Here is a 27567-nt window from a genome sequence, read left to right as displayed (position 1 = left end):
AGAGAGAGAGAGAGAGAGAGAGAGAATGCACACCCGTGCACATGGGGGAGGGGTGGAGAGAAAGGGAGACATAGAACCCAAAGCAGGCTCCAGACTCTGAGCTGTCAGCACAGAGCCCTACATGGGGCTCAAACTCACGGAATGTGAGATCATGACCTGAGCCAAAGTCCCACACTCAACCAACTGAGCCATCCAGGTGACCCTCACTGTAGTTTTGATTTGCATTTCCCTAATGATTAGTGTATTAAATATCTTTTTGTGTGCTTATTCATCATTTGTATATCTTCTTTGGGGAAAAGTCTATTTGAGTCCTTTGCTCATTTTTGAGTTAGATTGCTTGTTTTGCTGCTGTTGTTGTTGAGTCTTAGGAATTCACTATATATTTTGGTTAGTCCCTTATTTGGTATATGATTTGCAAGTTTTTCCCATTCTGTGGGTTTGCCTTTTAATTCTGTTGGGAATGTTTTTTAGATGTACAGATTAAAAAATTTTTCACAGTCCACTTTGTTCATTTTTTTTCATTTGTTCCCCGGCCTTTAATGGCGTATCTAAGCAAACAATGTCTCTTCTTTACCTTTTTGGTAACGAGTTTGAGAAGTTTTTTTTTTTTTTTTAACCTTTTATTTATTTTTGAGACAGGGAGAGACAGAGCATGAACAGGGGAGGGTCAGAGAGAGGGAGACACAGAATCCAAAACAGGCTTCAGGCTCTGAGCCGTCAGCACAGAGCCCAACGCAGGGCTCAAACTCACGGACCGCGAGATCATGACCTGAGCCGAAGTCGGCCGCTTAACCGACTGAGCCACCCAGGCGCCCCTAGTTTGAGAAGTTTTAAAAACAATGTGGGGTGCCTGGGTGGCTCAGTTGGTTAAGGGCCTGACTCCTAATTTTGGCTCAGGTCATGATCTTGTGGTTCATGAGTTTGAGCTCTGCACAGAGCCTGCTTGGGATTCTCTCCCTCTCTCTCTGCCCCTATTCTGCTCATTGTCTCTTTCTCTCTTTCTCCAAATAGATAAATAACCTTAAAAAAAAAATGTAAAATATCGCTAAATTAAATACACAAAATAAGAGACTAGGATGAGAAGAAATAAACTGTAATTGCAGACTAAAATATCAATAATCTCACATATGTAATGTTGACCAACAAAGGCCGGCAAGCCCCAAAAGCCTGAGTCCATTCACACATGTTCAAAATTAAGTAAAACTAACTTACGAATACATCATAATTTCTGGAGGGGAAGGGGGCAACATGCTGAAATGTTCTGTTTTCTGATCTGAGTGTTGATTATGTGGGTTTATTCCCTTGTAAAAACTCAATTTGTACCTATGATTTATGCACTTCTCTGTATTTCAATTACACTTAAGAAAGTTAAAAATCAGTTGGTCATTCAGAAGCACATGACAAAGAGAAATTTCCTTAGAAGTAGGAAAGATAGGAAAAGAAGTGTGTTCTAAGGGTTTATCCACTTGGACGACTTGGTCTGTATATTTGGCCCTAAGGTTTTATTATTATTATTTTTTTCTTAGAACAAGTGAGCAAGGGAGAGGGACAAAGCAGGAAGAGAGAGCTGGGGCCGGGGGTTGGAGAGAGAGAGAGGCAGGGTGGGTGGGTGGGGGGTGGGAAGAGGAAGGGGAATCTTAATCAGGCTCCAAGCTCAGTGTGGAGCCTGTCATGCAGCTCTGTTCCATGACCCTGGGATGATGAACTGAGCTGAAATCAAGAGCCGGATACTCAACCAACTGAGCCACCCAGGGGTCCTTGGCCCTAAGCTTTTAAACAGCAATCACATCCGTGGGCACAGATATCATCAGAACAATGCTGTTCAAGAGAAAAACACCATTCCTAGGACTGAGACTGGAGGGAAGTTTTCCCATGAGTCTTCATGAAAAGGGAACTGAATGATGCAGCGAATAACATCTTCTTGTTAATACAGCAGAGACTTTGCTAGGAATCTTTCTTAAAAGTGAAGAGCAGTGTAGTTACTGGGTGCTTTCTGGTTTGTCTTAACTTGAAACATTTCAAAGTTTCTAGCGGAACGGGAAGGCCATGTATTCCTTAGACGACGCTTTGTAAATTCACTTCCTTTAACGATACCTTTGGCCATGGTTGCATGGCAGTGAGTTTGAGCCCACTTACTTAGACAAATTCATCGTGCTGATACTCCTTGTGATGAGTTAAAAACTGGAGTCAGCTTGACTCATTGGGGAACCTGGGAAAATGGATACCTTCCAGGAATGAGAGGGGTAGCTCTGAGGTAAAAGCAGTGGGCAAGTTCATATTTGCTTAAATAATTAATAAGTAGGATGCAGTGAATTAATTTGATTTCCCTTGATAATTCTTCACAGTTCTTCACAAGTCTCTCCAGGCATCAATAATCTAGACAATGATAGCTATAATCCCACAGAGAATAATTCTTGCATGACAGGGACCATGTTGTATTAATCTTTCTACCTCTTGTGATGCTGGACAGTGCCTTGAACAAAGTAGGTGTCCCCAAACATTGTTGAGTGAGTAAATGATTAAATTCTGCAATGTGGTAGACATAGAATTTGTAGAGGGTTGAAATAGTTATCAGAATCTTAAGATACTTTAAGAATTGCCTTAAAAACAGCCTCATAATCTATCAAATTTTTGATACACTGTGTCATTTGGTCTCTTCTGAGTAAAGTAGACATGGTTCAATTATTGGTTAATTAATGGCTTTTAGTCAGTTGAGTAAAGTTTTTTAGCGCCTCATAAAGAAAAGTTTGACCTTAAGAAATTGCTTTCAAAATACCATTTTTCCATTCCTATGGATTTTGGGTGAGCACTCTGTATTTGTAGAAATTCTTTATTAATGAGTGGCATTACTCTTAATTATTTATTAATCATAAATTATGTCTGATCCCAATGTATACTTCCTTGACTCTTTGTAAATGAAAAACCAGAACAAGTTAACCTGAAGAGATGATACCAAAAATTTTAAAAGTTTTCTTTTTATTTAATTAATTAATTTATTTTACGTATTTGACAGTGAGAGAGCACGAGCCAGGGAGAGGGGCAAGGGGAAAGAGAGAGGGGGGGAGAGAGAGAGGAGGGGAAGAGAGAGAGAGGGAGAGACAGAAAGAGAATATCGCTGGGATCATGACCTGAGCTGAAATCAAGGCTCAGATGCTCAACTGACTGAGCCACCCAGGCACTCCGAAACATGTTTTCTCTTTTTAGATCATAAATTAGAACATGATTTCTGAATTTAAATATTCAAAAGTTGAAGAGGAACTCTTCGAAACTCTGAGGACATCAGAAGAAAGAAGTTCCTTCTTAAAATATTGCCTTTAACAAAGTACAAGTTTCCCTAATTAGGATTTTTTAGCATGTGTAAGAAAATTGGAGGAAAAACTAAATACTATTCAGGGTAGAAAAGGTTGCCATTGTGAATTACGGGATTCACATTGCTTTGTCCATTTAGAGCAAGCATTCTATTCCTATCAAGGCACACACTAAAATACAACAATGAAATAGTGTTTTATAGAATACTGAAATGACATCTGTAATTTCTCATTTGTTTCTTCCCACAAATTAGGTGGGTATGTGTTACCATTACGACAGTTACATTTTTTTTAAGATACATAAACAAAAGGTCAAGTGATTTGGCAAGGTTGAGTAACTGGTAGGTAGCAAAGTTGGGTCATGAATTAACCTTGTCTGACTCAATGCCTGATGTTCTCTGTGCTGCCCTGAATATTTTCCTTTTCTTTCCACATATTCAGGGAAATAGCTTCTGTTAAGTCTATCATACATTGGAATGAATTACTTGGGACAATGATAGTCTATGACTGGAATGGAGATGAGAACAATCAATAAATGACAGTATTAAGGCAGTACTAATGAAACTTTAATTTGAAAATTGCTCCGAAATGTATTCCAAGATAGGTTTTATAACCATACTCAGATTTGATGTGAAGATAAACTAATTTTATGCAAATGCTAAAGTGACTTTAACAGTTATGTTATATACCTTGATGTGGTCCTTAAGGAAAATTGTCAGGACCATTAATAAGTTTCTAAATTGATTAGGCTAATTTGGTACTCCAAAAGGCATCTTCCTATAAATTAATGCTGCCTATTACATTCTGATTACAGCAAATTGCTTGCTTTCCATGCCCAACTTTGAAAGTTTCCAGTCTCTGCATTTTTGTGCTTTCCCAGTTGTTGACTTTCCATTTTGTCTTGCCACATCAGAACAATGAATCATCTTGTCCATTAGCTGAGTTTGGAAATTCTGTGTTATTCAATGAATTTGTTTTTACTCCATCCCTCTGATAATTTGAAACCTGGCAACTTAACTACTTTCCCAAATGTGTTTGTGATGCAACATCAACGAGTTTTGTTTTGAACAGCAAAAGACTGCAGTATTTTTTTTCCATCCTTATAACTCAAATGCAGTATTTTGTAAAAAAAATGTTTTTACATTTACTTATTTTTGATAGAGAGCACAAGTGGGGGAGTGGCAGAGAGAGAAGGAGACAAAGAATCCAAAGCAGGCTCCAGGCTCCAAGCTGTCAGCACAGAACCCTACGTGGGGCTTGAACTCAGAAACTGTGAGATCATGACCTGACCTGAAGTCGGATGCTTAACCGACAGAGCCACCCAGGCGCCCCTCAAATGCAATATTTTAATAACTGACTGTGTGTTTCAGAATAATAAAAGGTTTAGGGTAATAATAGCTAGTGATCTCTAGAGGGGCAGCATAATCAAATAATATTAGAAGGCTCTCAATTTTTATAACCTGATGGAAACAGAAATGTGCCAACTGAGTGATCACCCTGATTATCAGAGTCTCAAAGGAATACACAGTTATTCGTTTTTATTTCATGATTTCATACTAACGGAGAGCCAAAACGTTACAGTCAGAGTGTTATTTCTTTGTTTCTAACACTTAAAGCATGAGGTGAACAGAGGGACACACAGTGAGACAACGTATGTCAACACAATGTGCCTCTCGTGCCCCCTACAGTGAACAGGGCTTACAAGGGCATTGGTATTTTTTCCATTTTGAAAGAATGTTTAAGACTTCATGTCATTGCTTTGTTATTAAAATAAACAGCATTGAATCTTGGAAGTTGGCTCTTAGAGACACGTCAGTGAAGTCTAGTAAAAATGATGGTAATAAATTACAGAACTTTGGTTGATTTTCATAATGTGCATAGAGAATACAGTGAAGCATGTCCCTTAGGAAACTGCCAAGAACTGCACAATACTTATTGTGTCTGTTGCTGGAACCGTGGCGCCCATTCCACGAGTATGGCTGTGTGTGGATGGGAATATAATGTGTGTCCGCACACTAAAGTCATTTGGAAGTCGTTGGGAGGTTAGTTTGAGGATGGCTTGGCGTATTTTTGTGGAAAATCATAAAAGTAGTTTGCTCTAAAAGAATAAAATGACCCAGGCATATGTTTTCAAGAAAGAAATCATGTTCTTCCAACAGTCTGGTCAAGGTTTATTTAGCTCTTGCTTTATTAGTTCCTGAAATTTTTCAGAAAATGAAACAAGTTGTTAAGAGTTCAACTGTGACTACTTTCCAACATGACGTTGGAAGCGTCCCCAAAGAGGATCTCGTTAAAGCTAGTAAAGTGGCTGTGATTTTAACAGTCGCAGTAATCCCGTCCTCATGTGTCATGTCGTTTGTGGCTTTTCTTTTGCCTTCCGTTCAAGTAAGAAAGTGATCCCACAGACAATTTTGAGAACTTTCCTCTACCTGAAAAGTACCTTGTTTTTGAACCTTATGCTGCCTTTACTACATACACCTCATTCTCTTTTACAGCCCACTTAAACAATTACGTGGCCAAGGAATAGAAGTGACATTATACATTCCTTTGTTTACATATGGCTCATAACTAGTTTTCATACCAGTGAGAGATGCACTGTGCCCACAGGGCATCATTTCCTGTCATTTCTACTGATACTCCCATTGTCATTTCAAGCTGAGTTCATCATTTTGCCTCTAAATTCAGCTCCACTTTTTCTTGGCTTGAGGTTTTGTTTTGTTTTCGATACCAACACTGCTTTCCTCAGAGTTTAACTATTTCTATACGTTAAAGCATTTTTTAATGTTTATTTATTTATCTTTTTCTTTATTTTTTTTGAGAGAGAGAGAGAGAGAGAGAGTGCAAGTGTGAGCAACAGACGGGCAGGGAGAGGGAGAGAGAGAGAATCCCAAGCAGGATCCATGCTGTCAGCACAGAGCCTGATGTGGGGCTTGCTTGACCTCATGAAACTGTGAGATCATGACCTTAGCTGAAATCAAGAGTTGGACTGAGTCACCAAGTGCCCCTCGCCATGGCCATTTAAATCTACCATCATTAGGTAATTCTAGGTGGAGGCTGCAATTGATTCAACTAACAACATACATAGAGAAATACTATCATGCAAGTTCCAAGAGATTTTTCTGTCTTGCAGCATCCAATACCTCCTTACAAATGAGCTGGTATTAGCCTTTTACTAGAAGGAAAAATAATATAGACAGCTTTTGCATTTTGCTCAAAATCGCTGGCCGCACCTAGCCTGCTTGAGATTCTCTATCTCTGCCTCTTCCCCACTCATGCTGTCTCTGTCTCTCTCAAAATAAATAAATAAACTTTAAAAAAGAAAACCAAAATGGCCGCACTGAGAGAAGCATTATATAATGGCATTTTTATTTTGTTCCCAGTAAATAAGTCAGAATGGGCAAATAGAGTTCTAGAGGTTTTTATTTTTTATTTTTTTGTATAGGGAGTCAAAAGTATTCCACTTTTTGCTAGATGTCAAAAAGAGGTCCTCTGCTTCCATTTCCTGGGTTCTGGGCCTGGATGTGTAACCAGATGATTTGTAGGCTTATGATATTGGGTCATTAAATCATAGAGATGGTTCTCATAACTTTGGAGATGAGTATGTTGCCGTTTAAAATTTCACTTCCAACTGGACATTCATTCTCGGTGCCACTCATTCTTCTAATGCTTAGTAGCTGCCTTCCTATAAAGGCTGTTCAAAAGTTTGTCCTGAATTTCAAATTCTTTATCCGAACCCTGCTCTTAAATTCAGAATATTTTCTGGTTTCTTTTTCTTAGATGAAATAAAGGTCATTAGAGTGGTACACCTTCACATTTTCCTTCTGTCATTACCAGTTACAGCTTCATTTATAACCATCCTGATTCACATCTCTGACCCAAGAGGATTGCTCTCCCAAGGCCCGATTACTTATCTCATAATCCCACTTCCTCCTGGTACCTTTTAAACATTTCACCAGTTACTCATCGTCTGGCTTAAAACTTGGCTCTTTTTTTCCATCTGCTTGCCCTCCAGATCTGCTGTACTCTCCTTTCTTCAGGCTGCTGTACCAAATCTCCCTGTGGACTCACTGCCAAACTTTTAGAAAGGGCAGTCCCCATGTTTTTCTTTCATTGCTTTATCTCATTTTGTCATACTTCTGAGACACTTCTCTAGGTTTACGCATGAACTTTATGTCGAATCCAAAGGTCTCTTTTCAACATTACTTGGGCTTAAACATGCTAAAATATTTAACTCAGCAGACTGTCCTTATTATTCATTCACAAATACTGAGTGCCCAATACTGCATAAGGTGCATAACCTGGGAATAGGGATAGGATTCAACATTTTATTTCCACGAATGTAAAGTTACCCAGGAAAGGAGGAAATAATTAATTGAAAACAGAGCATATACATTGCTTGTAGTGATTAGATGTGCTTACTAATCACTCACTTGGAAGGATTGTCATACTCCACACCCCTGAAATAAGGTTATGACCTATCATTTGTTCTAGCCAAGAAAATGTGATTGGAAGTGATTTGTCACTTTTTGGCAGAAGACTTGAGAATCTGGTGTGTGATTTATTAGTGTCCTTTCCTCCATCACAGAGATCAACACAAGTGTTTTAGTTGGTGGAGGCTTTGATAGTTTGTGACCCGGCGTGAGGGTTAATTTGCAGTGAAGGCCCTGCTGATCTGAGATGGACATGTGGTGTGAGCAAGAACTAAGTTTTTGTTTCTTTAAGTGACCAAGATTTTAGAACTTTGTCACTGTCGTTTAACCTGGCGTATCCTGTCTGCCGTGAGGATTCACTGTAAGCGTTGTGAAAATAGAACTGCACTTTCAGGCTTTACTAGACTTTTCAAACTGTATGTCCCAGCATGACTCTAAATCCATCATATTAAACATAAAATGTCTGAAAAAAATGAAAGCGATTGCTAAGCAATTAGTGACTTAATTTAATTGCCTTGCATCTATCTAGAAAGTAGTAGAGGGTCTATGAGAAAATCAATTCACATCCAACTGTATACATTTCGTCATGTACTTGTTATTGTAGCTCAGGGCTGCTCTGAAGTTTATATTTCCTTCTCTACAAACTTCTTGAAACTTAAAATCATTTCAAGTTCACTTAGAGATTTGGGGATAATGATATGCTTTGGTCTATTTTTCTTCCTATCTGAAAGCTTCATTGTGTTAAGGCTGGAAAAGTACTATGTAATTATGTGTGTGAACTTCTTGATAATTTCAGTGATGGAATTTTCTTTTTATGTGCAAATGCTTATTCCTGCACTTTTCATATAATTAATGTGCTCACAATTATATAGGACCTATTATAACTTGCTATCTCATTTCCTGTACATACTGCAGAGAGGGCGTTGTCTGGGTGGTAAATGTTTTGCTCACTTAACGGTAAACTCTGATTTTATTACCTTAACCTCTTCTTCTTGATATTTTATATCATCTTCTCCTTTGTTTTAAATGTCTCACTGAAGACTTTACTTTGTAATATGTCCAATAATATGTATAACTGAGGATAGCACTGAATGGACCAACCCAGAAATATCCCTTTAGAATGGACTTATCATTGATTTGTGCTCATATATATTATTGCTCTGTCTTCATCTCTTAAAAAATTCACCAATAACAATCCCTGTTCTGTTTATCTAATCTCACTTTGATACTTCAAAACGTATCTTTACATTTCTTTGAAAGCTTTGGTGTAAGGAAAATTAGTTGGGGCACAGAATTCCAGCATCAACAGCCTGCTAGCACCTGAATGAGACAGGAGTTTCTGTGGCCACGAGGAAGGGTATTATGATGTTTGCCTTCTTTTTGCCTCTTGTCTCTTTCCTTCTCTTACGTTGACCCTCCTTAGGTGCTGTTCAACCCCAATCACCCCATGTGAAACACTTTCCTTAAGACATAAAGGTGCTACTAAAAGAAAAGTCACATAAAGGTAACAGTCAAAGTAGCAGTGTTTGTAAAATTTTACGTTTCATATGCATCAAAATATACTTCCTATGGGATTTGTTGTTTCATGTGTGGACCATTTTATACATGCTCAGTAATAATAATAATGCAAAATAGAATATCTGTGATATATAAACACAGATGCTTTGGTTAAATAGTATTTGCATGGTTTGGTCTGTTGGTTTCCACCTCCAGCTAAGTCCATGGGAACCAAAAGTAATTAAATCTCAAGCTGCTTAAAACATGTACATGGAGGGGCGCCTGGGTGGCTCAGTCGGTTGAGCATCCGACTCCGGCTCAGGTCATGATCCCACGGTACGTTGAGTTCGAGCCCCGCGTTGGGCTCTGTGCTGACAGCTTAGAGCCTGGAGCCTCTTTCGGATTCTGTGTCTCCCTCTCTCTGACCTTCCCCCGTTCATGCTCTGTCTCTCTCTGTCTCAAAAATAAACATTTAAAAAAAAAATGTACATGTGATCACACAATGTCCATGTATGCAGTAAGAGTTTTTACATTCTATGTATGTTTTACTATTCTATGTATGTTGTTTACATTTCATTCTTGGGAAAGGAATTGGAAGTATTTGCAACCTATATGCAGAAAAGAGAAATAATACTAAAAGGATAATGCAAGGACTTTACTGAGTTATGTATCTGTTTGTTGTAATACAACTTTTTATATTTCATAGCTTCTGTACTTAATGATTTGGAAATATACCGTTTGTAGTCTATAAGCTCTACCATTAAATTTGTGATATGGATGTATACTGTGTATGCTAATAACCCTTTATTTGTTTCTTAAGAACAAATGAATATTCTTTTCTTATACTTTACAGATGATTCAAAGTCCTTATACGTTTCAGTTTGCTTCATATTTGATCATGATATTCTTTGGAGTTAAAAATTTTTTTTCATGGACATTTTCTTTCTTTTTTTAATGGAAGATCTTTTTCTTCATCATCTTGCTAATGTCCCGCTTCTTCTAATTTCTTGGAATCAATTTAAGGATACTTCTTTAAGTTTTTCTGAATTCACTGGCTTCTTGGTTTCCATTGCTCTCTTAGCTGCCACTATGAGATTTCATTTCATTTTTGTATGCTCCCATTGTCTTGTATTTCATATATCCCATATTCCTGGATCATACTGGAATATATAACAAGGAACTTATGTTAGAACTATGTGTGTGATATAAAATATTTCAGAGTCTTTACAAAAGAGTTTACAACAGGGGCGCCTGGGTGTCTCAGTCAGTTAAGCCTCCAACTCTTGCTTTTGGCTCATGTCATGATCTCATGGTTGGTGGGATTGAGCCCACATTGGCAGTACAGAGCCTGCTTGGGATTCTCTCTCCTCTTTTTCTGCCCCTCCCCTTGCATGCAGGCGGGTGTGTGCAAGCTCTCTGTCTAAATAAATAAATTAAACATTTAAAAAAAAGAAAAGAAGGGCTTCTGGGTGGCTCAGTTGGTTAAGCGTCTGACTTCGGCTCAGGTCATGATCTCACAGTTCGTGGGTCGAGCCCCGCATCGGGCTCTGTGCTGACAGCTCAGTGCCTGGAACCTGCTTCGGGAGATTCTGTGTCTCCTTCTCTCTCTCTCTGCCCCTCCTCTGCTCACACTCTGTGTCTCTCTCTCTCTCAAAAATAAATAAACATTAAAAAAATAAAAAAAAAATAGAAAAGAATTTACAACATCTATCCAATGCTTAAAAAATGTATATGTCTTTTGATAGGACAAATAAACATAAGGGGATTTCTTCTAAAATGTATTTAATGAAAACATTACATAGAAAGACTTAATGACAAGTTTACAGTTGCAAATTTTTGCAAGACAATGGGGACTATGTAAAGGACCTTCAAATACAACCTAGAGACGTGATGGGATAATGAGGTAGCCAGAACACATCTATTGACAGTGAATTAAAAAAAATGACAATCAAATGTAGATTTTATTTTATATTCACTGTTACCATTACATGTGTATAATACAATGTATAGACAGTATTGTTCAGTAGAACTTTTTGTGATGAGGGTAATGTTCCATACGTATTTTATCCAATATTGTAGCCACTAGTCACTTGTGGTTATTGAGCATTTGAAATGTTAGTGCCACTGAGGAACTTTAATTTTGTTTAACTTAAATAACCACAATGCCACATTGGGCAGCAAGGGTGTAGAAAACTATTATATTCCAAGGTGTTAATGGTTATTGTTTATGTTAGGGAGTTACTGATTGCAGGTTTTTCTTACGTTTTTTTTTATCTCATCTCTATTTTTTAGGTGAAATTTATCATAAGAAAAGTAAAGGAAGCTATTTTTTGAAGAAAACATTCCTAATAGTTATTGTTACACTATGAAAACCATGACATCTAAATCATGATTTAAGCTTTTAATAATATATAAGCAAATTATTCATTTCTTTCATATCAACATTTCTGCCATATTTCAGACATAATTAAGTTTTCTTAAGGGATCTGCCTCGGATTAAATTCGAGTTTTAAAGGACAGAAAAATATGTTTAATAATAGCAACAATAGCCATAAATAGTCTTTATGAAGACTTAACTAAGTGCCATGCATTGAATAACATGTACTAACTCATTTAGTTCTTACTATATGTATTTGAAATATGTACTGATACTTTCTCCATCCTGCATGAAGCAACTGAAGCACAGAGAATTTAAATAACTTGCCCAAATTACTCAGCTAGAATATAGCAGTGTGCAGGGTAAGAATCTGACTTTCAGGCCCAGGCAGTATAAAAGCCCTATCATTGTCATAGCTCCATCCACATTCAGGAGAGAGGTTGCTGGTGAGAAGCAGGTGGAACATGAGATTTAAGGCAGAAGATAAAGTTCATGCGTGTTTGTGATTTTAATGATAGTCCATGGAATTTAGGTCAGATAAAAGGGAAAATGGGAGCAGAGCGAAGAGGAATACTGAAATGTGGTAGGAAGGGATAAAAAACCATGTCAGTTCTGGTAGGAGAACATGTGATCAGGAAAGACAGGAGGTGGTGGTCAGAGAGTGGGATGTCTGAGATTTGAGAGGGCTTTCGCTTAATTGCAGTTAATACTATCGAAGTAAGAGTATGTGGCTGGGGTAGGACAAAGGGTATGAGTACTGCAGGTGAAAGAAATGGAAGAACAATGCTTTGGAAGGACATCTACATGCATGAGAGCACCATGACCTACGACAAGAGCAGTTTGAGAGAGAGTGATTGTGAGCCAGGAGCTAAAATGTCGCAGAGGTTTGTGGGTGACCACAGCCAGGAAGGTGACTGGGGGGGCAGTGGGATGTGTGCTGCCCTCTTCTATTGTTTGTTCTAACACCGGCTTCTGGCACACAGTAAGCAACTGTATCAGAATGTGATGAATTCCAGTTGGGTGTATTTCCTGCACCTGGCGTGGGTTCCCTGCAGAGACGGCAACAATCGGCAACAATAAATCAGGGAGGGGTGGTTGTGTTTTGCATGAAAGTCGCAGAGCTGCTGACCTTGATGAGAACCTGATGCTGCTGGGGCATGGATGTGGTCCAAGAGACTTGGTGGAACTCACAGGAGGAATGCTGAGGGCACAGCCTGTGTTTCCACCATTGGCGTGGCACAGAGAAATAAATTTCCATGGGTAGAGGGCCAGCCACTGGATGAGGAGAATCCAGCAAGAGGCTTTGGCAGGGCTGCGGGGTTCAGGTTTGTCCAGATCTTCCACACCAGGAAATTGCTTGAGGTGGTGGGAGTGGGGTGTATGACAAGTACAGCCTTCTTGGATGCTGCCCACATGGAGGAAATAAGCAGGAAGGAGTGTTTAAGCTTACTGTCGGTTTATGGGATTAAGCAAGCATGGAACAATCATCAGAGGAAAGACAAATCTCCAAGGGCTAGCACAGAAAGAAATATATTTTCATGGCACCTGGGTGGCTCAGTTAAGTGTCTGACTTTGGTTCAGGTCATGACCTCGTGGTCCGTGGGGCTCCAGTCTGTGGGTTCGAGCTCCTTTGCTGACAGCTCAGAGCCTGGAGCCTGCTTCGGATTCTCTGTGTCCCACTCTCTCTGCCCCTACCCTGCTCTCTCTCTCTCTCTGTCTCTCTCTCTCTGTCTCTCTCTAAAATAAATAAACATTAAAAAAATAAACTTAAAAAAAGAGAAATATATATTTTTTGTCTTCTTCCTTCCTACCCCATCTCTAGTAGAATAAGAAGCTTTCTGGAAAAAAAAGAAGTTGTAACATCAGACGGGGCCTCACATCCCTCCAAGCAGAACTCCAGAGCTTGGCAGAAAGAGGGGATGAGGAGAGAGTGTTTAGCCCAACAGGAGACCGAAGTTTTAAAATGGTTATGACTGACTCTTAATAACTGAAACGAACTCACAGATTATAGAATTAGAATAAAATCTTGTTAGGGAAGCCTGTTCCCTAAAGGAAAAGGAGACTTTTCAACAGAAAATATTTGGAAGCAGTTTTTAGAAAACTATGTATGCCCCAAATTTTTACTGACTACTTGTGGATTGAATGAATAACTTGGACTCTATTACAGCTTGATATTATTATGCACTTAAGACCTGAGATATTTGTACAAAAATGTTTAGTGACAGGAAATTCTATAGACTAGGAGGCTAGGCTAGGTCCTCATTAGGTCAGTATGAAACCACTCCTCTTAAAAATGTGTTAGGAAATAATTATGTTGCAGGAATCAAAGACCCAAGGAAATCTTTTAATTTAGAACCCAAGAATGTTAAGACAACTCTCCATCTGGGCTGTGAATTACACTTCTCACCTCAGAAAGTGCAAGCCTCAGTCACACCATGTCATGCACAGGGACAGGGTTACGTGTAATTGTAACTGGGGCTCTGCTGACCTCAATGGATACAAACTGTCACAAACACTTGTAGTACTTTAGTGCACTTTGATCATGTACAAAATTGAACACTGTCATAATCTTATTAGATGAGAAATAGAAGGGACTTTTATCATAGCATGTCATAAGCGGGAAACTCGTAACTTCTGTCTTAACTTTCTTCTTCTTTACATTTTATTTTATATATGCCATGAAAAGTAAGGATTGTGAACTCCCTTTAATTTGAAGTTATTACAGACTTCTCAGCTTTGCAGAGAGAGAGTCTGTGGTATCCATTGTGCGATGTAGTCTTATCTTTCTTGCCTCTGTGGAAACTTGCTCAGATAAGGGAACATTGACCTACTCCCTTTATGTTGGCTACATGAACAATATGAGGTAATGATACAAAACATATTAAAGAGAAAGCCGCGCTTAAGGGTCGGTGAGAACAAACAAGCAATTCTTTTGTTTCTCTTCAAGTTGGCAGCATTTTCATTCCATATTTGGAAGCAGCAGTCATTTAAATCTACTCACACTTAACCTGATTTTTTACCCACCCCCACCCCCCCCCTTTTTTTTTTTCTTGGTAGAGAGAGAAGCATCTTTGGACTATGAATCCTGTGAATCCCATTATTGTATCATTACTTGGAATCAATGTTGAAGATATAAGTTAATCTTAAATGTGCTTTGTGCTGATGGGTATTTATTTAGTCTTAAACTACTACCATTTTTCACTCTTGGCTTGTTTGCATTGGATTTTCGGCTTATTCTTGAGTTCTTGAATGCATTTGCATTTGGAGCAACTTAGTTATGGTAAGTATACTACTTATATTGTAGCTTGGTGTATAAAAATCTGATTCACATTTTTTAAATGCACTATCTAGGAAAAGACCCTTAAAGTATTTTTAGGCAGATGTTTTAGCAATTATTCTTGTTGATTTTTAGTAATTATATCTCTTGTGTCTGAATATCTTTTTGAACAGACTATTCATTTCTGAAACATAGATTCTTCTAGAAAGTTCTAAAAAAGAGTGGTCTAAGGACAAACTATAAGTGAACATTATATTGCTGTGCTTTTCAGTGGAGGATTTTGATAGCATCTCATAGACTTTAGAATTCAGTGTTTTTAGCTAAAATAAAATTGCTATTTTTGTTGTCAAATATAAACAATTCTGACTACTTTACATTTCATTTTATAACCTGTTATTTTATCAGGCTAATTACTTCTTTCAAATTAAAATTTTTATTTTGAGATAATTGTAGATACACAGGCAGTTGTAAGAAATAATACTAACTACTTGTGGCTGATGTTAGTATAGCATTGTGGATAAGAGTATTTGTTGAGTCAGAGAAAAGCAGGTCTATTCAACCTAGTCTGACATGTCCTAGTTAAGTGATCTTGTGCAGCCTCGCTGAGAGTTTCTTCACCAACTAAATATGAAAAGTAATTTAGACCTCTCAGGATGATTTTAGATGCACTTTGAGTATAGAGTGCACCTGCCAGTCATTAAGAAGTGTTTATTATTAACAGTATCTTTAAAGTGTTGTGATGAATTATAGCTTTTTTTTAACCATAGAAGAATCTATCTCCCACATAGCAAAACACAATGGAAAGTACCCTTTATATTTATACATTTGTACATTTAAATATTTATACATTTAATATGGGTACTCTTTCAAGAAACAGATCTATTCCATAAAGAAAGCTATAATTACTTAGGGAAAAGCTCCAAATATTTACCTCGCTTATAAGAGATATTATTTCCTGGAGTATTGTTACTGGAGTATATGATTATCTTCTCCACTGAATTATAAGTTTTATGAGGATAATGGCTAAATAGCATTTTACACACAGTGTGTCTTCCACAAATATTAATTAAGGTTTTGCCAAGGTTTGTTAATCAATAGCTTACACACATAGATTTGTTTTGAGATAGTGTTCGAAATGCTTATAGTTTGGACTTTGGTTAATTCTGGGGAATGATTTTCATTTTCAGTATTTTATTAAGATTTCTTCCATATTTGGGCTCAAGGGTGACAACATAAACAGATGGGTAATGTCAATCTAAAGAGTTGGCTGCACAGAGAAATTTTTACTGAGATATTTCCCAACTATACATTTTTTTTTAAAATAATACTGAATTTCAAGTGAAAAGACACTTAAAGTAATGCAAAGTGGCTACACAGTCATAAAATAGCAATTGATTTAAAATGTTAAAACAGTTGTATGGTCTTTTTCCTCCTTTAAAACAGTAAGCGAAAATAATTTGCATATGAACAGCTTGCCCTAGAGTCTTGGGTAAGTGGTATAGGTACCTGGGGCATCCAGACCTTAAGTATGGTGATAGAGAATTTTAGTAAGTTCTACTGAACATTTTGTAGTTACATTCTGAGCATATGAACTCAAGTGGTTGCATTTTTACTTACAATGTAGCCACATTTTATTTCACATTTTACATAGTTGCATTATTATTATTTTCTTCACTGTTGTTTAGTCATCTTTTGCTTATATTTTACCATGTTATGGGTAGTTATATCTTACGTTGTTAATTGGTTAATTTTCTACTCCACAATTCAGAAAACTAAAATAGTAATAATAATAATAATAATAATAATAAATTGCAGTGCCTAGAAGTTTATAGAAGTTACTAGCTCTCAATACACTTTTGAACATGTTTTTCATTTTGTTCTCACAGTAAGTGTGGTGAGACCCAGGCTATAAATATTACATTGGCAACTACATAAGAACTCAGGTGCCTCTGATTTAAGGTCCAGTGCGTTTATTATTTTTCACCAATCCTTGATCATAAGTGGCTTCTATGTTTTTAAATGAGGGATGACAGAACAGTAAAGCATTGGGTTCGGTCCCAGAAATGTCATACCTCCGAAGAGATGTTTTAAAAAATCTATGCAGTTGGATTATTTTATTCTTCACCCTTAGTACCACCTCACGAGTTAAGAAAGGCAGCTATCCTCAGTGTACCCCTAGAAGAGTAGTCCGGGAGCTAATTGATGTGCTCAGAGTTTGACACTGCTGCTGGGACTCCTAACTTGTAGCCCTACATTGAGCAGTCTTTCTCCTAACATTTGAAACGTTGTTTCAAAATAAGGGTCCCAGTGCCACCATTTGTTCATATCTTGAATATGGTGAGCGGGTAACTCATACTGTAAGTATCTAGATTTAACTTGATGTTCTGCTGCTGTTGCTGCTGTTCAGCCGAACGAGCATTTGCTCATTCACTACAGATCTTCCACTTCCACTTACGATGGGATTACACCCCAATAAAACCATCATAAATTGAAAATATCCCAAGTCAGGGACCCCTGGGTGGCTCATTTGGTTGAGCCTCACACTTCGGCTCAGGTCATGAACTTGTGGTTTGTGAGTTTGAGCCCCGCTTGGGGCTCTGTGCTGACAGCTCAGAGCCTGGAGCCTGCTTCCGATTCTGTGTCTTCTCTCTTTCTGCCCCTCTCCTGCTCGTGCTCTGTCTCTCTCTCTCTCTCAATAATAAGTAAACATTAAAAAAAAAGGAAACTATCATAAATCAGAAATGCATTAGTACACCTAATCCCCTGAATCTCAAAGCTTAGCCTAGCCTACCTTCACTGTGCTTATGGTTGGACAGAATCATTTAACAAAAAGCCTATTTGCTAACAAAGTGTTGAATACCTGTGTCAGGTATTGAATACTGTAGCTAGAGGGGAAAACAACATTTGTATCAGTTGTTTGCCCCTGTGATTGCAAGGCTCACTTGGCGCTGTGCCTGCCCGCCCACGCTCTGAGAGGATCCTACTGCATAGCACTCTCCTGGGGAAGGATCAAAATTCAAAGTGCAGTCTCTGCAAAACGCATATTGTCTTTGCACCATGGTAAAGTCAAAAATTCCTAAGTGGATCCATTGTAAGCTGGGGACCTCATGGACTTATTCCCTTCTTGAAGCATTTCTTAGGTGTTAAGGGTCATCCTAGGCACTCTATTTGCTAAGATTGATAAACACTGTTTTGTTTTTTTCTTGAGAAAACTGTAATCTAGTGAGGGAGTCACAGGCTTCTGAATTTGAAGCAAATACTAACTTAAAAGAAGACTAATTAGGTAAATGAGATAGAAAGATTGATGAATTGTTTGATTCATGAATGCAACAATTAGCATTTGCATTGGTTGGACTCATTTGCTCTCAGATAACTACCAGAGTTAACAACTGTGTCTCCTTTATGTCACTTTGCTTTTTGTGATGTCTTACCTTGATACTTGAAATTTTACTTCTTATTTTAATATATAATTACATTAGGTGGGATTTCAAGTCTCAAAAGGTCAATGTGTCACCCGGATATTTGGTTTTTGTATTATCCCATTAGCATATATATTAGCATAATAGTTCTACTCTTTGGTAATGAGCTTTGTCTACGTGCCTGCATTCATTTTCCTAAGACTGCCTTAACAAAGCACCATACATAAACCGGGTGGTTTAAACAACAGAAATTAATTTTCTCCTAGTTTTGCTAACCAAAAGTCTGAGATTAAGGTGTTGGAAGGGTTGGTTTCTTTGAGGCCTCTTTCCGTGACTTGAAGGCGTCGTCTGCCTTTTCCATGTTTCTTCACACAGTCTTCAACTTCTGGGTCCTAATTTCCTCTTCACAGAAGGACATCAGGAATAATGGATTAGGGCCCACCCTAATGATTTCATTTTAACTTAATTACCTCTTAAAAAATTCTTTCGCCCATTACAATGAAATTGTGAGGCAGTGGAGTTAGGACTTCAATCTTTGACTTTGGGGGGGATATAACCTGTAGCAATGTCTTTCTGACAGTGGGTTTATATTATTTTTTAAGAGACCAGTAAACAACTAGTTGCTTCTTTTCTCCTATAAATGAAGGCTCCATGAAAGACACATACCAGGTAAAGGACGTATATTATTAATGTTCTAAGTGTAGACTTTGTTTAGATTTCATAAATGCTGAAATTGTTACAGTATTGCAAAAATGGGGATACTCCAATTTTCTCTGGAGTTTACTCATGTTTTAATTAAAATAAGACACAGCAGACACATTGAAGGTAAGTTCTAGATTCCTGCAATCCATTTTGTCCAATCTGGTTATTAGACTGGTGTCTGAGTTATACACACACACACACACACACACATATATATGTGTATATATATATATATATATATATATATATATACACACACACACACACACACACACACACACATATATATACATATATATACTTTATGTGCAAAATTTAAGTTTATTTTTTGAGACTGTCTGCTCCAGTATGAATGCAGTTTTAGAAATTTTGGTGTCAAAGATTCCATGAGAGTTTACCCCATCCTTTTGTAAAATCTATAGTATTATGACACATAAAATGATCTAGTTTTATCATACTTTTATAAACTTACCAAAAATTTAATTTACCCTTTGTAGTGTTACTACCAAATAGAAGAGTCTATTCTCAATTCAGCTTCCAACTCAGATTTTTGTTTTGTTGAGCAGTGAATGGCCCCAACCTCTGCTGCTCTGTCTCATTGTTATGAAACTGCATTGTTCTCATGTTAGCTAGCCTTTCCTAAAATTGACTTATCGTCAACTTTCCTTTTTCTTCGTTGGGGACTATGGATCAAGAACAGTTTACTATTATGATTCTAGGAGAGACTTTTTGACTTCAGTTCAAAACTGCATAGATCAAAACTCAGGGAGATAAATCTTTCTTCCCTGCAGTGGTTTGACCTAAAATAACTGTGTTCCAATGCTACTGATGATATATTTTCCTGTAAATTGTAGTTTTTTTTAAATCTATTTTTAAAAAGAATGTCCATGATAACTTTAATTAAATGCAAACTCAAATGCATTAATAAATGCATTAATCAAATATAAATGATTAAAATATGAATAAAGATATTGTGGACCAAACCATGTTATTTTGCTCACTGGCTCAAAATGAAATTCATTGTAGAAAGGGTAGTAAAATATACTACACAGGACACAATACACTATGTCTCTTTTGTGTCACTTTTCTTTTTGCAATGTCTTAATACTTAAAATTTTACCTCTTATTTCAACATAATTATATTAGGCGGGATTTAACGTCCCAAATGGTCAGTGTCCCACATGGATATCTGGTTTTTGTATTATCCCATTGGCATATTAACATGTGACTGATTAAAAACTGGAACAGAATAAAAGAGAACATTATGATAGTGACGTGCAGCACTCTGGAGGAAAAAAAGATTTTTTTCTTTTTAAAGTAGGAAAAAAATCTCAAGTTGTATTTGCAATTTATACTTTTAAAAACTACCTGGTTGTTTTTATTTTCATGATTAGTGTAAAATGTACTGGGTTTATTTTGAAATTGGGGAAGAGAATGGGGTTTTTAAATAAATGCATAAAATGGCACCTAACCCTTAGAACAGTCCTCAAATGATACAAAAGGCAACTCTAAAGGGTCGCTAAGGATTAAGTGTCCACTGCCCGGGTTTTGATTAAAATGTTATCACCCAGTGGATGTGGTTTGTTGCACACATTCATTTACACCTGGTAAACCTCAGTTTTCTTATTACTATAATGGGATAAGAGTAATGTGTAATTCATAAAGTTTTTCTTGGGATAAAATAAGTTAATGAATATAGAAGCCCTTATTTGAGTCATAGCAAATGCTCTGTAAATGTAACTTGCTATAATTGTTACTAAAACACTTCAGAATAGAGTGAAGGGAGATTTCCCAGTATATTGCCTCAAATAATCCAGATTCTCATTTCTAACAAATAACTCATTATTCATATTTTACACAAATATTTTTGTGAAAGTAGTAAGTATTTTTTGAGGTAAAAGGTTGATATATGAATATATATAGATATATCTATCTATAGATACACACACGCATATACATATATATATATATACATATACACACATATATGTATATATATATGTGTGTATATATATATTTTTGAGCTGAAAAAAGTGGTAGACATGGGTTTATAGAGGGCCTTGCTGATACATTAAGTCATTCTGTATGCGTAAAGGCAAATGGGAGCAGGAAATAAATTCTGCAATGCAAGGGGGTGCTAAAGCAGTCAAGCAGACATTCACTTTCCGTTTCTAGCCCATTGCAGTTGGGTTCCATAGGAATCCGACTCTGGGAAGAGGTTAGTGTGCAGGGAGTTTATCGGGGATCAAAATGTGTCGGGGAAGGGAAGAAAGTGGGACCGGGATAAGGGAGAAGCAGGACTATGATGCAGTCACAAAGAGTTCATCCAAACTATGAGTTCTAGGACTGGGATGGCTTCTTAGTGATGTCCCAAGTTGGCGCTCAAGTCCAGCCTTTATATCCCCACGTTGACCAGCCATTGGTTACAGGCTGTCCTGGAAAGAGGACGTGACTGGGCCAGGGAGCTCTCGTCACCTGGAGTAACTGGAGAGGTATGACAGCTAGGTGTCAGCCAGTAGCATTTCTGGAAGCTGAAGGACGAAGTCGTTTAGTCTTGTGGGGGTACCCAGGAGGTGCAACACAGAGCCCACAACACAGTTGGTCTCCTGTACAGAACTGGTTTATTTCCTCCATACATAAGTTACATTCAGCATCTACTTATTTATTTGGTTACTGTGTCTTTCCAGCAGAATGAAAACCCAAGGCAGCAGGGATGTGTCTGTCATGTATATTTTCATTGTCTAAAATAATACTCGGGACATTTTGGCCACTTACTGCCTTGAAAACTAATCCAAAATGTTTGTTTAGCAAAAGAAATTGAAGCCTTGGTGTTGTAAAATAAGAATTTTACTTCATGTGTAATGAGGCAAATAATTACATAGTTTTTAATCATTACACAGCAGGTACATATATTTTTGAAATCCAAACAAGGAAATTTATTATTATAAGGCAAACTGAGGAGTTGGAACTTTCTCCTCTGAATCTAAGATGATCTAGTCATGAAATTACCTGGACAGTAAAATAATTAATGGAGAACTACCATAAGTGCAATTCATAAGAAAAATAATAACGACATTAATTATCATTAATATGGTTTGTATTTATTTCTATTGTTGTTATAGCTAATACTGTACCATATAGCCCATATCTTTTGAATGCCAGTGGGTGGGAAATGTAATACTAGGATCCATGGTCATGGTAAACAATTAAAAAAACCTATAGAAACTAGAGCTAACCATAACCGAATCACATAGGAATCATGTAAAAGTAAACAGTAGGCCCACAGCACCTCACTGGGTAAGTAAGGCTGGGTAACTGAAGATTTCAAAATCTCCCTAGGTCAGTCTCTTGCACTCCAAAGCTTTAGATCAAGTGTGGTTAGTTGGTGAATTGATGGATACACCATAAAAAGACAAGAATAGAAACATGACCAGCATTTATTCATCATCTGTTTTGTACCAGGACTGTGTTAGGTGTTATCTTCATTAATTTTTAAATTTAATTCTAACCAAAAAACAAGGCTGAAAGGTAGATAGTACTATCCTTACTTTTTAAATATGAGACTGAGCTTAGAGGAATTAGTACTGAGTTAGCAATGAGTGGAGACAAATCCAAATCCTGGTGTGGATTCAAAGGTCATTTCCTTTCTGCTGGACTGTGAGGTTTCCCGGTCATGAAGTTTAACACACACACACACAGACACACACACGTGTATGAACATTCAGCAAAACTCACAGACAAAATAGAAGAGTTTGTTATCCGCAGTCATAGGAAGAGTACACAGTATATGCCGTAAAGTCACGCAAAGAGGAATCTCTGTCTTTTGGGAAGGCATTGTGAGGAAGGAGGTTTGAGTTGGATCTTAAAAAATGAGTGGAAGTGGACAAGAAAAAAGTAGAAGGACTCTTCTTGGTTGTACAGCTTTCAGAAAAAAAAAATCTTTGTCACGAAAGGTTCCATGGAGGTTACATACGCTCTGAAGTCTTGCTACTCAAAGTGTGGTGTGCAGACCAGCAGTATCAGCGTCACCTATGAGCTGTTAAAAGTGAAGGATCTTAGGTCCCACTCTAGACCTGCTGAATCAGAATCTGCATTTCAGCAGGATCCCTAGGTGAGCTGTGCACAGTACAGCTTGGGAAGCAGACACAGCTCTGAAAGATAGTAGTGGACTGATGTTGCTAGAACCAAGAGTATAAGTGGGTTAAGTCAGCAAGTACATACCTGAGCTAGATGGGAAAGTACCTGTGCTTCAAGACTAAGGCATTAAGATTTTAATTTTACAATACCTTATCAAAATTCTAAAACATTTAAAGATAAAAGATTAAAATAAACTTTAAAAAATAGGAAAGAAAATGCTATTTATTGAGAAGAGCATTTAATGGGAGCAGCAGGAATAGTAATTACCAGGGCTGTGGTCCCAGGAGCAGTACCCGCACCACCTAGATCTTGTTAAGATGAAGAGTCTCAGATCCCGGGCAGAATCAGAACCATAGTGAATCAGAAACTGTAGGGTTGGGGCCCAGCAGTCTCTGTTTTTTATTTTATTTTTTAATGGTTTATTTTTGAGAGAGAGACAGGGTATGAGTGGGGGAGGGGAAGAAAGAAAGGGAGACACAGAATTAGAAGCAGGCTCCAGGCTCTGAGCCATCAGCACAGAGCCTAACACAGGGCGCGAACTCAGCAGTCTGTTTTAAAGAAGTCCATCAGGTGATCTTGATGTACATTCAAGAATGAAAACCACTATACTAGAGGCACTGAATGTGACATTGTTTTCTAATGAAAGGCAAAATAGGGGTGCCTGGGTGGCTCAGTCGGTGAAGTGTCCGACTTCAGCTCAGGTCATGATCACGTTGTATTCTGTGCTGTCAGCTCACAGCATAGTGCCTGCTTCAGATTCTGTGTCTCCCTCTTTCTGTGCTCCTTCCCTGCTCATGCTCGCTCACGTTCTCTCTCTCTCTGTCTCTCTCAAAAAGAGACAAACACACAAAAAATTTTTTTTAAAAATAAAAAAGCAAAATAGTAAAATATTCTAGATGTATCTTTTTCTTGGATGCATGCATAACTTATGCTGGATGGGAATGTGTTTTTGTTTGTTTTTGAGACAGAGAGGGCACAAGTGAGGGAGGGGCAGAGAGAGAAAGAGAGAAAGGCGGGCTCATCGGGGCTGGTGTTTTACCTGAAGCAGGATGCATGCTCACTTGAAGTGGGGCTTGAGCTCACCGGATGTGAGACTTGAATTCATGAACTGTGAGATCATGACTTGAGCCAAAGTCAGATGCTTAAGTTCTTAGCATCTGACTGGGAATGTTTTAGAAATACATTGGGTTGCTCACAGAATCAGTGAGAATACCGGGGCATCAGATGAAAATAATAGGCAGAAACCAGGGGTATCAGAGGATCAAGAGAACGTGGCCATTATCAAGGTCAAATCATGGGCATAATCCTTAGGGGGCTCCACTGGTACCGACACAGGTACTGTGTTGGACATGTTTTGCTGTTCCCAGCAGGGTAGTCTATAGTAGTTAGATGCCTAGTTGCTCTGTCTGTGTCTTCAGTTTAGAGTCCTGAACAGGAGTTTCTGATTGGCTGAGCTGAATCCAGATCTTTAACTTTTTAGATTCAGAGAATAAAAAGAGGGCATGCCTGGTCGCTTTTGGTTCCCACAGTGAAAAATTCCCTAAAATGAGATAGTAGATATGCCATAATAATTTCTGCATTTTTGGGGCGCCTGGGTGGCGCAGTTGGTTAAGTGTCCGACTTCAGCCAGGTCACGATCTCGCGGTCCGTGAGTTCGAGCCCCGCGTCGGGCTCTGGGCTGATGGCTCAGAGCCTGGAGCCTGTTTCCGATTCTGTGTCTCCCTCTCTCTCTGCCCCTCCCCCATTCATGCTCTGTCTCTCTCTGTCCCAAAAATGAATAAATGTTGAAAAAAAAAATTTAAAAAAAAAAAAAAAAATTTCTGCATTTTTTTCTGTTCAGTGAATAGTTTTAAAGGTGCTGTTTTTTTCTCATCTTTATGGAGATATAATTGAGAAGTAAAAGTTATATATACTTTAGGTATATGAATTGATGTTTTTATATATATTGTGAAATAATCACAAATCTAGCTAATTGACATAATCATCACTTTACATATTTGCTATTTTCTTTATTTTTTTGGTGTGTGTGATAAGCGTAATTAAGTTCTACCTTCTTAGCAAATATTAAGTATCCAATACAATATTATAACTATATTTACGTTGCTGAACATTAGATCTATAGGACTATTGATCATGCCTAACTGAAACTGTGTACTCTTTGACCAACATTTCCCCATGTCTGCTCATCCCAGGAAAAGAAATAACAGGTGTATCCAAATCATAAAGGAAAAAGTAAAATCATCTCTGTTCGCTAATGACACAATCATATATCTGGAAAACCCTCAAGATGCAGCAAGAAAACCTAGAAACAAGAAACAAATTCAGTGAAGTTGCAGGATACATAATCAATTTACAAAAAAGATTGTGTTTCCATATACAAACAATATACAATCTGAAAAGGAAATAAAACAATTCTGGGACACATGGGTGGCTCAGTCAGATAAGCATCCAACTTCCGGTCATGATCTCATGGTTCATGAGTTCAAGGCCAGCATCGACCTCTCCGCTGTAGGCACAGAACCTACTTTGGATCCTCTGTCCCCCTCTCTCCGCACCCCTCCCCCACTCACATGCATATTATGCATGCTCTTTCCCAAAAAGAAATAAACTTTATATAATAAAATTCCATTTACAATAGCAAGAAAAAGAATAAAGTAATTAGGAATGAGCTTAACCAGAGGTGAAGGACTTGCACTAGGGGTTTTAATGATGGGTCTTTGAATCAGCTCTTTATACCAATGCTGTCAAATAGAAATACAATGCAAGCTACATGTATTTTAAGTTTTATGGTAGCCACATTAAAAAAAAACAAAAAGAGGTGGGAAAATGTTAATTTATTTAACCATATAGGTTCAAAAATTTATTATTGCAACATACAACCAATATAAAAATTGTTGATATATGATATATATGTATTTTTATTATGTCTTTGAAATTAGGTATTTGTACTAGTTCTATTTCAAGCTCCCAATATCTGCTTAGGCTAATTGCTACTATTAGACACAGAAACTTTAGATTATTCAGTATGTTCAGTTTTTATTTGAGATACTCAGGACATTCCTCAGATTGAATGTTTTTTCAAAAACATTTAGAGCATGTGACTAACTTATAACACAGTAAAGACATTTTTGCAAGGCTCTAGGGTATTTATTATATTCTATATTCTTTGTTGGTGATCTAAATTCATGGAAAACTACCTTGGAAAATACAGGACCATTAAAAGTTCAACACTGCTTCTCTTTTTCCTTTCTTGCTTAAAAATCTCCAGCAGCTGTCACTTATAGGTTAAAAATGTATCCATCTACAGAGACCTATTCTTTAAGTAGTTGCCATTGAATTCTGTCCTAAAGTATTTAAAAAATGATGGGATTGATGTGCTTTCTAAAGGACTTGTTTAAGTAGAAGGAAAATGAGGCAATTCCAGATGCACAGAGAAGAGTCTGGAGATTCAGATTTATAGGGTTTGCCAGTAAATTAGCCTCAGAATTTTATTGTGGGCTTACAGGAGATGTTAAAAACAATGATAGGACTGAAGTTTTAGCCTGAGTAACTGGTAATGTGAAATTATCATTGGTAATAATTCATTGAATCTTTTAGCTATTTCATTAATTCAACAAAGGTTTATGAAGTGTTTACTATTCTGGAAGCTGGAGATACTACCATAATTTATAGTAATAGCTCAAATTTATGGAGCCCTTATGTGTAGGAAATTGATATGTGTGCCTTACACAAAATAGTGTTGTTTTAGGGATTATACTGTATTCATACATTAGGAGATAGTGAATGGTAAGAGGAAGAGCTCACAGTATAACTTAGTTTGATTCCATTTGCAGTTATGAATTTGATACTCATAACCACCACCCTTTATAGTGTCTAAAAGATGTGATTGTAACTTTGTATAATATTGACTTCCATGGGACTTATCTGTTAATAGTAATGGAGAGAAATAAAGGAATGCCACTTTGCTATGCATAGAGTGTGTGTGTGTGTGTGTGTGTGTGTGTGTGTGTGTGTGTGTGTATAGGGTTCATTTTGGTTATGTTATGTAGTGATGTTAGCCCATCCGAGTGCTACTTAGCACAACAATTAGTTAAAGATATGGAATTGACTTCTGGAGAGATCAGAAGAGGATTTGTAGATATGTTGGCAGCTGACTTTTTTTTCTGTAAAAGGCCAGGTAGCAGATATTTTGTGGTTTCTGGGCTATATGGTCTCTATTGCAACTACTCAACTCTGTCCCTGCCGCAAAAGAAGCCATGGGCTGCATGCCATATGTGATTCGTGAATGTGTTGCAAGGCATATGTATTTATAAAAGCAGATGGTAGGCCAGATTTGGCTTATAGGCTCTAATTTGTAGATAAAAGTACTATTATATCATGATGGACTTTGGAGAGAAATCAGTAATCATGGGATTTAATT

At 37.5% G+C, this 27567-nt stretch overlaps 1 protein-coding gene across 2 annotated transcripts in view; it reads left to right on the top strand.

The window, feature by feature from the left end:
• The window catches only part of ZNF385D (zinc finger protein 385D), an 896556-nt gene that overhangs the window by 7992 nt on the left and 860997 nt on the right, over positions 1 to 27567 (top strand). Inside the window, exon 1 of one of the 2 annotated variants that reach the window (XM_045503773.1) lies at positions 14847 to 14892. The exons of the other annotated variant lie outside the window; for it this stretch is intronic. Coding sequence (XP_045359729.1) covers positions 14862 to 14892 — 31 coding nt within the window. The 5' untranslated portion in view covers positions 14847 to 14861. Of the gene's footprint in view, positions 1 to 14846; positions 14893 to 27567 lie in introns of those variants that run through there. 2 annotated transcript variants of the gene reach the window in all.

This window comes from Leopardus geoffroyi, chromosome C2 (genome assembly GCF_018350155.1).
Source record: "Leopardus geoffroyi isolate Oge1 chromosome C2, O.geoffroyi_Oge1_pat1.0, whole genome shotgun sequence".
Taxonomy (NCBI): Eukaryota; Metazoa; Chordata; class Mammalia; order Carnivora; family Felidae; genus Leopardus; species Leopardus geoffroyi.
Note: the sequence above shows the minus strand (reverse complement) of the source record. Positions and strands in the feature narration are given on the sequence as shown.